The sequence below is a fragment of the Arachis hypogaea genome, chromosome 3 (genome assembly GCF_003086295.3).
Source record: "Arachis hypogaea cultivar Tifrunner chromosome 3, arahy.Tifrunner.gnm2.J5K5, whole genome shotgun sequence".
NCBI classification, from domain to species: Eukaryota; Viridiplantae; Streptophyta; class Magnoliopsida; order Fabales; family Fabaceae; genus Arachis; species Arachis hypogaea.
In genome coordinates, this window is record NC_092038.1 from 3,452,649 (window position 1) to 3,465,961 (window position 13,313).

At 34.1% G+C, this 13,313-nt stretch overlaps 3 protein-coding genes across 3 annotated transcripts; 1 reads left to right on the plus strand and 2 right to left on the minus strand.

Annotated features, from left to right (window-relative positions):
- Window positions 1-2,469: 2,469 nt before the first annotated feature.
- On the minus strand, window positions 2,470-5,147 carry LOC112769297 (zinc transporter ZTP29). Its single transcript, XM_025813770.3, has 11 exons — window positions 4,772-5,147; window positions 4,636-4,694; window positions 4,459-4,551; window positions 3,981-4,070; window positions 3,705-3,842; window positions 3,565-3,621; window positions 3,408-3,448; window positions 3,235-3,302; window positions 3,076-3,132; window positions 2,851-2,968; window positions 2,470-2,763 (listed from the first exon to the last, which is right to left on the minus strand). The coding sequence occupies exons 1-11, from the start codon at window positions 4,833-4,835 to the stop codon at window positions 2,721-2,723; spliced, it is 828 nt and encodes a 275-aa protein (XP_025669555.1). The 5' UTR covers window positions 4,836-5,147; the 3' UTR covers window positions 2,470-2,720.
- A 1,102-nt stretch (window positions 5,148-6,249) lies between these two features.
- LOC112769089 (uncharacterized) lies at window positions 6,250-7,104 on the minus strand. The gene has a single exon (XM_025813507.1). It carries the CDS (start codon window positions 7,102-7,104, stop codon window positions 6,250-6,252), a length of 855 nt encoding a protein of 284 aa, XP_025669292.1.
- Window positions 7,105-8,003: 899 nt separating this feature from the next.
- LOC112788842 (cytochrome c-type biogenesis protein CcmE homolog, mitochondrial-like) lies at window positions 8,004-12,508 on the plus strand. Its single transcript, XM_025830481.3, has one exon. The coding sequence runs from the start codon at window positions 9,649-9,651 to the stop codon at window positions 10,468-10,470; it is 822 nt and encodes a 273-aa protein (XP_025686266.1). The 5' UTR covers window positions 8,004-9,648; the 3' UTR covers window positions 10,471-12,508.
- Window positions 12,509-13,313: the final 805 nt, after the last annotated feature.

A 13,313-nucleotide genomic window follows, 5' to 3' on the forward strand; every position in this document is an offset into this window, starting at 1 on the left:
TTTTTTTTGTATGTTATTAAGATAAGGTATTTTGAAAGTTAAAAAAAAGAAGAAGGTATTTTTGGTACAATTTGTATATAAATAAACAAAAAAATTATAGTAACAAAATAAAAAAGATTATAGAAATATCTTACATGTGATAGAATAATTGAATAGGAATTATACGAATATCTTTCATTGAATATTTATAATTTCATCAAATTTTTAATTAGATCCTTATACTTTTTTTCTTTTTAATTGAGTCCATAAGGATATACAAGTAATTTTATAATTCACTAACATTTTTTAGATGTTTAACATTACTAAGGAATAAATTGAAAAAAAATTAATATATAAAGATCCAACTGAAAAAAAGTATAAAGATTTAATTAAAAATTCGGTAAAATTATAGAGACATGCAGAATAATTATATATATTATTGGTTCATCTCTTGTATGTATTTTTGTAAGCTATATAATTTAACCTTGATGATTATCATTAGCATAAGCTTTTCCCCGAACCTAAAATTATGATGAGAAAGATGGGCCATCAATTAATTACGAAATTAAAAAGGATTCCTAGCTAGAGAATAAAGTTAATGTTGTATTTAGTTTATCAGCTAATCCATATCTTTAAGGCTAGCAGTGGAGCATGTAGGGCTGATTAATACTGATTAGTGTTAAGTGTCATTCTAAGTGTGGCGCGCCATAACAAATAAAAAATATAAATTAAGAAAAAGGAAAACGCTTTATTGATATCTTTTTGTATTTCTTTAATAAAGTGGGAAATTTTTAATTTGTCTCCTTAATGGCTCAGGCACATCAACGACGAAGGATATATTTTATATTTAAAAGGTAAATGTTGTTCCATCCCAAAAGTAATGCGTGCATGCATGTGATTATATGATTCATGTGATATCTACAAATATTCTTCATTACAATCAATGATTACTTCCCTTTTTGTTCTTTCTGTGAGTACCAAATAAAAAGAGAGATTTCGGATTCATACAAATAATATTGATGAGGAACATGGGTTGTATGCATGTATGAGAGTTTATACACAGGTTTGTATAATTGTATTCTAATGATTCTACAAGTTATAATAAAAATAATATAAGAAGAATCTCTTAATTATAACAAAATTTAAACTTTAAATAAATAATTAATTTGGTAATAACTACTTTTTCCCCTAGGTACTTAGATTTATTTAGTAAAATTTTTTAAAAAAAGATTTTTGTTTTTCAAAAATATAAACTTCTCTCATATTTGATAAATAAAAGAAAAATAAGTAAAAGATATGGACATTTTTTAAAATACCTAAGGTAGAGCCTTTTAAAAATGATGTATGTTTATTAAAATTAAAAAATTTAATATAATTTTATATATTAATTAATATTAAATTTTAAATTAAAATTCAATTTTGATACACTGTTAATGTAAAATTATTTTACACGTGTATCTAATTATATAACGTTACATTAGTAAAAATAACTACTTTTTACATTGACTACGTGAATGGTCATCCAAGAGAATAGTTGTCATTGTACGAGTTAGTGCATTAAATTAAACTCATTTAATTATTATATTAATGTCTATTATATTATTTTTAAATTTTAAAAACTATTTAACAAATATACTTGTTATTATTATTTGTGCTTATTAAAAGCTATTTTTAATTTAATTTACTAAACATAGATACTATAATTTTTGAAAAGCTATCTTTTAAGAGTTTAATTTTGATGTACTTATAATATAAAAAATTTTACACCGTCGTACAATTACAACTATTCTTTTGAATAACTATTCACGCTATCAATATAAAAAATAATTATTTTTGTTCATATAGTGTTATATGATTATTAGATGTACGTATAAAATGATTTTACATTAACAATATATCAAAATTAAATTATTTTTTAAAAATTAACTTTTATAAATTATTTTTAAAAAATAAAAATTTTACCAAATTAAATCTTGTTGTATTAGAGATACTACCGGAATAGATAGAGAGAGGTATCTATAAATCGTCTTGCGTTTTAAGCTGTTGATTTGATGTTTAATTGAAAATTTAACAGGTTATTTATTTTTATTTTTTTTTTTTTTTTGGGATGTTAGAGCAGGGCTGAGCAGTAGTCCCACTAAAATTTGAATAATTACACATAGTATACAAACGTATATTTTTTGTCATGGATACAAAAGTGTTCAAAATTGGGGAGATGATCCATGTAGGCAGAGACCCAAATTGAAACCCAAAATGAGGTATATGGGCTAGGGCCCAACAATCAATAGACATAATGATAGATAAAACAGTTGAAGACAAAAAAAAAGTTTAAAACTCCAACTGCAACCAAGTCGAAGATAAAAAAAAAAAAAACTCCAACTGAAACTAAGCAATATAATATATAAGATTTTTTAGAAAAGTTAGATTACCTATTTATGAAGTTAATTTTTAATTCACAATTTATTAAAGTGATACTAAACTATTAATAGATGAAATAAAAGGTATATCACTTGCAAATAGCTTCAAATATAGTTACAAATCATCTTTATATATATAGATATGGATAATGACAAGATGATCTCTTTTTCGAGTAATACACAGGATTAAAATTCTTGTCATTATTTTTTTACCTCCTCCTGTTCTTTGTACAACATTCCTCTATATAGTAGGAGAAACTAAACCATATTTAATTACATTTTAATGTTCATGTCATGTATGTTACTCCTGGGATTACTTGTACATTAAACCATGTTCTCTGGTAAACTCAGTCGTAGAAGAAACAAGCTGCAGCAGCATCCAAGAAACACTTAACTAAGTATCTTATAATAATTTAAATGTACAATATTAGCACTAATCTTATTTCTTAATTACCTTGCACACATGAATGCCATGCCACAAAAGACGGCCTTAACAGACTGCTTCTGTCCAGCATAATCAAAAGCCAGTGGCAGCATTTCATGAAGTGTTAGAAATGCCATTACTCCACCAACTGTGTATTATGTTTAATGCAATCAACAGTAATTAATATCAACACAACATAACATAACATATCATATTGCTAATTGCACACAAACTAATCAAGTTGCAAGGGCTAACCTGCTCCAAGCAAACCTTCAAGAATCTCGGGATTTAAGCTTCTAGGGAACAGACATGCTACATTGTTATGTAACAAGGGAAAATCATCATCATCATCATAGTTTATATAATCTTTGAATTATTTATGTATATAGAGAATGTTTTGGATGGTGTATGTACCTATAATTATGACTCCTAAAGGCTCAGCAAACCCACAAAATGATGCCAATTTCAATGCCTGCCATTTACTAATTAAGAACCATGCATCCACAAATTAATGGTTATTGCTATATGTGTGATATTTGATATGAATAGATTTAACTAACAAGAGAAAAAGATCCAGATCTTATTACCTCTCTGTTGCAAAATAAACAGGAAGTGCAACAGCAATACCCTGAAAAAAAGATATATACAACAAGAGTGTCACAATTGTTTAACGTTAAACTAATTAAGGAATTTATTAATAGAACACTAAGATTATATTATAAGGTAAAAGATAATTAAAAATACCTCTGGAATATTGTGCAGAGCAATGGCTAATGCAAGGTTAAGACCAACCCGAAGGCCCTATAAAAGAAGAATTAATGGCATAAAGTTACAATATTAAGGCATTAACATGCAACAATAACACCAAAATTGAAGTTTATTACCTTCATGGAACCAAGGAACACTGCCATTCCTTCAGGAAAATTATGTAAGCTAATACCAATGGCAGTGATAATTCCGCTGAACAAAACTTGACGGCGCTGCCTTTTCATAATGTCCCTGTTTCTACGATCTCCAACATTCTATTTTCAAGCATGCTATCATATTATAAGATTGTTTTTTACTCAACATATATAGCAGCTTAGCTATAATACCATGCATTTTATTTAAGATTTAATTTGGTAGATAGAAATTAAACAAGTTTAAGTAAAAGAACGAACCTTTGTCTTTTTATCGTCTGGAATGGGAACTGCTGTTGGTTCTCGGATAAATTTGGTTACAACAGCAAAGAATATGACACCAGCAAAAAACTGAAACAAAGAAGGTAAAAAATATATTCATTGTGAAAATAAATATGACTTTAATTAAACATTATATTATGGTAACCAATTTGGGTTATCGAGTAATTAGCTCACTCATCTATTTAAATAAGTTTTAGGAGTTCGAATCTCGCATTGTTTATACAACAATCCATTAACCAATACAAAACCTTTAAATAGAGCTCAGATCCACGCCGATTAGTGCTTAATCTATGTCGGGATGAGAGATATCGTTGATTAAAAAGACATTATATTATGATAGTCAACTCAGATTTATCACGGAGTAGTCCTTGATCTGTCGGATTGAGGGATACCGTGATAACAAAAAGAAAAAAACATTATATTATGGTGAATAAGAATAATATATAAGAGAACTTACCCAAAGGTTTCCTTTGAGATATCCAAGTGAGTTAATAGCATTATGAGCAAGGTCAAAGAATGAAATGCTCAGCATCAAACCAGCAGCAAAACCCTTTTATGATTAGAATGTGAATGCTTAAGTAATAAAAAAATGTTGAGTTTGATTAATCAATAATGAAACATCATATATGTATACCTGCAACAGTCCAAGCAACTTTAAACTTGGAGTTTTGTTGATTATTACAGAGAGTCCACCTGTTCAACATAGACAAGTTTGTGTAAATGAAGCAAATTAGAGTTTTGATGGAAAGAAAAATGAAATTAAATAGTACCTATGGAAGTACTCAAGCCACCAATGCATGAGAGAGCAAGACCAACCATGAGCTGAGAATCCATGACCTTGAATTAAGGATGTCACGGCTCTATTCAATGCAACACAATACAAATAAATTAATTAAACCTTTGGGGAAGTGATTGATAATTGAAAGAAGAAAATAGCTGGACTGCACCGGTTATTGTTATTGTTATCTTTATAGCACTAATAATATTAATAAGTAACCGTTTGTGGAGGGAAATGAGAGGGATAAGGTATGTGGTATTTGAATATTCGAAAGCATAAGAACTAAACAAAACTAAATTAGACATGATAGCAAAAGAAAGAGATGGATTGGGAAGTTGGTCCACGAAAAGCACTACTTTATTATTTTCTCCTCTTTAGGTTGGGTAGAGATACATATGTATATGTTATCATAGGTGAACCTAATTCTTTTCGAATAAGTTACCACCATGAGCAGATGCGCAAAGATTTATATCCTCTAAAATATAATCAAAATAAAGTGTACTATTTGAAAATAAAATATACAAAAATCATTAATAGAAAATATTAAAGGATCAATATTTTTAGTGGAAAAATAAATGAAAAGTTGGCTTGTACAAATATTAGCTCAGGTGCAAGACAAATGAAAAAATAATATTGATCATTTAACATTTTTTATTATTAATTTTCTCTTAACATTTGTCCTCATTTTTTCGTTATGGAATTTTAATATATAAAACTCTAATTTTTATAATTGTATTAAATTAGATAATGATAAAATGATTATTTATATAAAAATATTTTAATATAAAAATAATAATTAAAAATTATTAAATTATTTTATATATCTGACTAAAAGACTTAGCATAATACGTCCATGTCTCAGTGTTAATAATCACTTTCATATAAAAATATTTTTACTAAAATAACCATTCACTAACATATTTTATTTTTTTGTTTTTTATATTCTCAATCCAGTAAGCCAATAATTAATATGTTATGTCATAGATTAAAATTTTATTTAAAAATTTATCAATATTAATAAATTATTATATGTACAAAATAAAATTTAAATTTGTTAAAACATACTAGTAAGTTAATCACTAGAAAGAAGTCTAACTGATTTCTTTGTTTCTCATGTCTCCTGTCTTCCACTGTCCACATTACATTGATTTGAAATAATTTTTTTTTTTTGGCCATGGGCTATAAGCCCAACAAGACAACCCACCTAAAACCTAAATTCAACTAAATCCTCCCAATCTATCTGAAACCAACTACCGCTTTTCTTCTTGAATTTGTCGTTGAATCAATTTCCATGACATATTCAAATTAGCCAACTCTCACGGTGGGTTCTCCAAACTCTTGCCTTACGATCTCTTCCAACCCCTCCTAATGACAACGCCATTCTTCTTCTTCTTCAGCCTGGTATCCGTTGCCACCGTCGTCTTTCATCGGAGGTTGTATTGATACTGCGCCAAATAACCTGTTGAGTTGTTATTCCGATTTCGCGCTTTGCTGTCTTTTCTCTTCTCCTGCCATTGCTGCACTTCTGTTCATCGATGCTCCTTCCTTACAGTTATGTTGTTCCAACTTGCAGGGTGCATCTTTGCGCATCTGTACAATTATTTCTGAGGGTGGTCTGATGATCCATGATCTCTCCAGCGTCCCCATAGCCTCCAATGTTGCAACCTTGTGAGCCAACCGATTTCCTTCTCTTGGAGTCCATGTGAAGTCAAATTCGGTTTCCCCTCTTGTGAGTTCAAAAATATCCAGTAAAATAGGATCAATTTCACCTATTCTGCTTTTTGATTTTAACGTTTGCACTAGCATTATATTATCTGATTCTATTAACACCTTCTTCATCTCCATATTTTTTGATAGAATAATGGCCTGTCTGATTGCTAAAGCTTCCGCTGCTAGACTAGAACCCGCCATAATTTTTGTTGATTCCCCAATTACAAGATTTCCTGTACTGTCTCTGATTGTCACTGCAGTGGCTCCTGTCCCTGTTGTTGCTTTAAAGGATGCATCAACATTAGCCTTTACCCAAGGCTCTGGGGGAGGTCTCCAGGTAAGGGTTTTACTTTTTCTTTTTACTAGTTTTTTATTCTCTATCTGCCTATCCTGTGTTGCTTCTATGAAATGTATCTCTGCCATTTTTGCTCTGTGAATTGTGCTGGCTGGATTGATTCCTGTTTTTTGAAACACTGCTTCATTTCTAGTCTTCCATATTTCCCAACTAAGAAAGGCTATCCTGCTGATCAAAACATCCTGCCCTGTTTTTACGTTTCGTCTGATTTCCTGTATACGTTCGAGAATCCACTTTCCATATGATGAAACTGTATCCATAGTTGGGCATTTCTGGCACTGGGCGCCGAACCAGGCAGCTCTCGTCCAAGGACACAATAGAATAGCATGCTCTGTGCTTTCAATTTCTAGGTTGCAAATTTGACACATAGGACTCTTAGCAATTCTTCTTTTGAATAGGTTCTCATTCACTGGGATAATATTATGTGCAGCTTTCCACATAAATGTCTTATTTTTTGAGGAGCTTTAATCTTCCAAATTTCTGCCCATAATTCTTTTAGGTCACTGCTTGTGGACGCTTCTCCTCCCTTCACTCCCATGTGTTCCTTTTTTGCCACATAATAGCCCGACTTAATAGAGTAGGATCCATCCAAAATATATGGCCATACCATCCAATCCTCTCTATCTAAGAAGCTAATAGGAGTTTTAATGATCTTCTCTTTTAACTCTGAACTGAAGATAGAACTGATCTTCCTAGAATTCCATCCTTCCCCTGGATCCATTAGTTCACTAACAAATTGTACCTCCCTATGTTGAACAAGGATGGATTTGAATTTTGACCATGCATTACAGAAGTCTTCTACATACTGGGCCTCGATATCAATGGACCTCCAACATGGAAGAAAAATGGCCCATAAATTGGGCCAGCGCACTCCACTTATCACGTGCAAATATTTTTCCTTTTTTCACTTTTTCTCCTTCTTTTTGTTCCATGTTCTGTGAACGTTTACATGAATCTTCTCCTTTTTTCGCCTCCAACGCTGCCACAAAAAAGACCATTGCTGCCGCCAAACTTCTACTCAATTATGGCGGCTAATACTCTTAAACCCTAACCCCCAATCTCCAATTTTCCCACGTTTATTTTGTTAGGATTTGGTTGAATTAGTCCCACATTGCTTAGGATAGCAAATGGAGTGGGTGGCCTAGGCTATAAATATGAGGCTAAGTTCTCCATTTGTTTTGCACCAGTCAGAAACACTTTAAGCTTGTATCTGATTTTTCTTTTCCTCTGTACTCTTTGATTAGAGAGTGTTGTGAGGTGTAGTTAGATATTTGCTTTGAAAGAGTGTGGGTGTACTGGGTGCCGGTGAGAAAGAAGTCTATGTGTTGTAACAATTTTCACATAGTGATATTCTCTGGTTGTCATTTGACAACGCCGTGTTTTTCTCCGTAATTGGAGTTTCCACGTTAAATTCTTGTGTTGTGATTGTGTCTATTTTATTCTCTGTCAAAGGTGTTTTCTCAAGGGGGAATTGTGTCTTATTCCCAACAAGTGGTATCAGAGCTTCGGTTCGGTGGGATTTATTCTTAGTATGCTCTGTGGTTGCAGCCTAGTCTGACCTTCCACATCAGAAAAGAATTTTGTCCTGTGGCTTGAGGTTGATCTTTGGTTGCTGTTGTTGTTGCTGGAAGGCAGTGTGACTCTGTGAGAGTGCAGTTTGGAAAAGGTTCTGGCTAAGGAAAGACTTGGTATTTAAGTGTGTCCATTGTGACCCACCTCTCTTTCCTGGGGACCCTTCCTAGTGCACGGTCTACAGTTGAGTTATAATATTCCAGTATACGGTTGCAACAATGTCAGGATATTCAAGTGCTGTGAAGCTTGAAATAGAGAAATTTGATGGAAGAATCAATTTTGGCTTGTGGCAAGTACAAGTCAATGATGTGTTGATACAATCAGGTTTGCACAAGGCGTTGAAGGAGAAGATCTCTGGTTGCTCTCTCTATGAGAGAAGATGATGTTCTCTAGAAGACAAGAAGTATCCTCATGGTATTACCGCACTGCCATGGATAAGGATAAGTTGTGGCAATCAGGTCCACAATTGCACACGGGCATTGGTTGGCGTTGAGATGCAAGGTGTGTGGCGGAGTTAGGTCGATGGCTGAAGAACTTCCAGGAAAAGCCAATTTGGAAGTTGCACCATGAATTTTCAGCAAGGTTTCGATCTGTACCAAGGCGAAATTCTTGGAGTGGTCTAATTCCAAGTGAGTATACTTTCATGGTGGAGTATGATAGTTCTCTGAACTATGATTGTCGGTATAGACAATGGCAGCAAAGAATTGTCGGTGTTGACAATGGAAGCTGAAGATGTGTGACTATTTCAATCAAGGTGGAGATTGTTAGGATTTGGTTGAATTAGTCCCACATTGCTTAGGATAGCAAATGGAGTGGGTGGCCTAGGCTATAAATATGAGGCTAAGTTCTCCATTTGTTTTTGCACCAGTCAGAAACACTTTAAGCTTGTATCTGATTTTCTTTTCCTCTGTACTCTTTGATTAGAGAGTGTTGTGAGGTGTAGTTAGATATTTGCTTTGAAAGAGTGTGGGTGTACTGGGTGCCGGTGAGAGAAAGAAGTCTATGTGTTGTAACAATTTTCACATAGTGATATTCTCTGGTTGTCATTTGACAACGGCCGTGGTTTTTTCTCCGGTAATTGGAGTTTCCACGTTAAATTCTTGTGTTGTGATTGTGTCTATTTTATTTCTCTGTCAAGGTGTTTTCTCAAGGGGAATTGTGTCTTATTCCCAACATATTTTCCCTCACTTTCCCGAGAAAACACAAGAAAAAACAGTAAAAAGAAAATTCCGATGGCCACCGGACTCGCCCTCAGATTCAGATCCCGCCTCCTCCATACCACCTCACTCCTCCACTCCCCCCTTCTCCACACGCGCCACCCTACCGCCGCCAATCTCTCGCCGTCTCTCGCAGCTGCCTCCTTCATCCGTGCCATCGACTCACCTTCCGCCCTCCCCTTCGCTTTCTCTATCCACCGGCGTCTCCTCTCCACGGCGGCTCGTCGCTCGGCATCTCGACCAAAGAAAACGGTTGACATCGGCGCGCGAGCCAGGCAGATGCAGACACGGCGCCTGTGGACCTACGCCCTAACGTTCGGATGCTTGGCGGGGTTCATCGTGATCGTTCTGAACAACTTCCAGGACCAGTTAGTGTTCTACGTTACTCCATCGGAAGCTCTCGAAAAGTACGCTCAGAACCCTACGAAGACGAAGTTCCGATTGGGAGGTTTGGTCCTGGAAGGCAGCGTCGTGCAGCCTGCATCTTCTGCAGAGATGGAATTCGTGGTCTCCGATCTGATCACCGATATTCTTGTCCGGTACCAGGGTTCGCTTCCCGATCTCTTCAGGGAAGGTCACTCTGTGGTGGTGGAAGGGTTCGTGAAGCCGTTCACCGATGAGATCAGGAAGCAGGTGTCCGCCAAGAGCGTTTCCGGAAAGGCAAGGAGCGGAGACTGCTATTTTTCCGCCACGGAGGTTTTAGCAAAGCACGACGAGAAGTATATGCCTAAGGAGGTTGCGGCGGCTATTGAGAAGAACAAGAAGATCATTGAGGAGGCTGCAGTGAAAGAAGCGGAATCGGCGGCAGAGGCTGCAGTGGCAGCAAAGAGCTCTTAGGTGGATGGTGATAGGGCTGCTTTCTCTCTGCCTAATTTTTGGTAACTTTTAAATTTAATTTCTTGGGATTAAATTGTGAACTGAATTTAATATCCCAAATGATACTATTTATACTGTTAAGATTTTTGGAGGGATGAGAATTGTTTAACCGTAGTCCATAGGATGAGGTTGAATTTTTTATTGTAATAATTAGGATGAACTACTCATTGGTAAAGAACAAAGTTTGGATATTGGATTGGAAGAGTGATCAATTTTGATTGTTACTGAGGCACTTTGTAGTGTTGTTGTAATGCATAGTTATTATACAATGATGATATCTCTTAAATAAATAAGAAACATTTACAAGGTTTGTAACCAAATATTAATGATTTGATGTAATTATCAAATTATGTTGTCTGGACTGCATATTCTTGTGCTTGGAATTGGTTTGAACTTGTGCTTTTAGCTTGTGGAAGTGAGCTTTCAACTTTCAAGCTTTACTTGCTACAGTGCTGTCTGTTAAGTTCATCTGATTCTGTGTATTCTATTAGAGTTTGCATTTACAAGCACCCTTGGAAATTGATTTAGTGCTTTCTATAAGATTGTAAAATCTCAAGTTTGTAGCTACATAACCCATCACTGGGTCTTTGAACTTCATTTGATCATTCTGTTGTATTAGAATTTGTGAATCCATTGGGAGATTGACCTTTGTAAGGTTTATGATGTTGATACAATGCTGAGACAAAATATGGTGCTTTTGCTTTAAAGGATCTAGGCTGTTGATATATTATAGGAGAAATTATTGTATGCTCGTATAAGGAAAGAGAATGAGGTATAATTGTGTATGTTTACGATTTAGGGATTAAGAATAGGCAGTCAACCAAAACCATTTGGTAGTTGATGAACATAGAGCATTTGGTTTGGGATTGGTTTAGTTGCTTATGATGTGTATACTTAGAGTTATTTGATTGCACACATTGTTGTAGTTGCTAGATCCTCAGGATAAAGAAAAGGCATGGGTGAAGGAGGTAACTTGGAATGGGTATTTTCAGTTATTCAAACCTGATTCGAGTTCTGTTGGTTTTTGTGTGTGTTGCAGATATAGTTCCCTGATACTGATAGCATGAAACTGATCTCTTAATTCCTATTTTTCTGTAGAGTTTCAATTGCAACAAATATATTGTTCTTTCTACAGACTACAATTTATGTTGTGAACACATGTAACTGAAGTATGGAACCGAACAATTGTGTTGATTACTTTTGGCCGTAATAAACATTCTCACATTTGAATTTGAAATGCAAGTTGAGGATCTTTCTTTATCACATTTTTGTTTGAACATCTAGACCTGCGAACATAGTATTATTAGTTTTAAACTTTTAATTACTCTGAAAGTTCTGAGTGTTTGCACAAAGTACTTGCTAGTATCTTACATAGCATGTGCTTCGGTGCTTGTATAATTGGTAAAACAATTGATATATGTAGTGAGTGCTTGTTTGGTTTAAGTTATTACTTTCATATTTTGTGACCCTTTTAAGAGCACCGCTTATAGAACGGGAAGGAAAAAGAAGACACAGAACAACTCATCACATAATACACGTACAAATTTCTCTTCTTGTCCACAATAGATTAGATAGGATGAATTGAATTAGACCCTAACCAATAATTAGGGACGAAGAATAAGATAATATAATCAAGTAATCAACATAATAAATAAACAACAAATATTGCAACCCATTTAAAATTTAACAAAAAAAATAAAGATGCAGGGAAAATTTAGTGGCGGAGAAGGGCAAGGAAAGAGAGGATCAACGTGGAGCAAACAAATGTAGCAGAATATGTGACCATAGATCCAGCTCCAGCGTCCATGGGTGCTGGAGCCGGCGCTTCGCTCTGTGCCCTCACTGCATCAGCAAACATAAGTGCCACGATGAAGACCATGAAGAACAGTGCTCTGCTAATGCGTGCCATTTAGATGCAAAGAAGAAAGGGAACAGGTATACTTGAAGCTTAAAAGCTTTAGAATAGCTAGGGAGGTGGAGAAATTATCTTGTATGTGTTGAGAAATGCAATAACTCTTTGGCTTATTTATAGCCTTCACTAATCACTCCACATTATTGTGGGTAATCATTGTTATGACTTATTAGATAAATGAATAATTTTTAAGCTAATGAATTGAGCAATTGAGTTTAGAGACGGCAACGTCTCTAATGCTTTTGAATTCTTTTGAGGTTGGCATAGGACCCCACACACACCAGACAGGTCATTTTTGTTTGCTGCTTTGTGGTGGTCCCTTAAAGCAGGCTTCAAACGGCTACCCATAAAAGTATGTTTTAAGGCAGAATCAACGGCCATATACTTGGGGATGAAGTTGTGATTTGGTTCTTAAATTTAAAATAAACTTGAAGAACATGCAAAACTATAAACCAGGTAAGTATGAGGATGATCCAGTGGTGCAAAACTGTTCATAATTTGTTCTAGGTAAGTGGACCATGGCCAGAGTGGCCAACGTTAGAAGCTAGGGAATATGATATGAGCAAGAAACAAGGTGGCTCTTGTTAACATTGTTTTGTTTTATTTTGCATACATATGTTAAAACTTAAAAGCATTGTCTAATATTGGTAGATTAATAATGATTGAACACTATTAATTTACTCGTTTATTTATTAAATATATTTAATGGTAATAAATTTAAGATTAGTCAAATTAGTGAAAATTTGATTTTTTTTTTCTTTTGTTTATGAAAAAACAAAAATTGCATACCAAATTTCTCATTTGTTTTAAGATTATACAGTATCGATCTGAAAATGATTTCCTATAATTTTTGCTTTCACGTGAGACAAACAAAATAAAGACAAGGTGACAA

Excerpts from the sequence above, each read along its gene's own strand:
- LOC112788842 (XM_025830481.3), top strand. The coding sequence starts at position 9,649 with ATGGCCACCGGACTCGCCCTCAGATTCAGATCCCGCCTCCTCCATACC.
- LOC112769297 (XM_025813770.3), bottom strand. The coding sequence starts at position 4,835 with ATGGATTCTCAGCTCATGGTTGGTCTTGCTCTCTCATGCATTGGTGGC. Across the intron at positions 4,695-4,771 it reads TGGCTTGAGTACTTCCATAG|GTGGACTCTCTGTAATAATC; the intron begins GTACTATTTAAT and ends TATGTTGAACAG. Across the intron at positions 3,133-3,234 it reads TTTAGGAGTCATAATTATAG|CATGTCTGTTCCCTAGAAGC; the intron begins GTACATACACCA and ends ATAACAATGTAG.
- LOC112769089 (XM_025813507.1), bottom strand. The coding sequence starts at position 7,104 with ATGGATACAGTTTCATCATATGGAAAGTGGATTCTCGAACGTATACAG.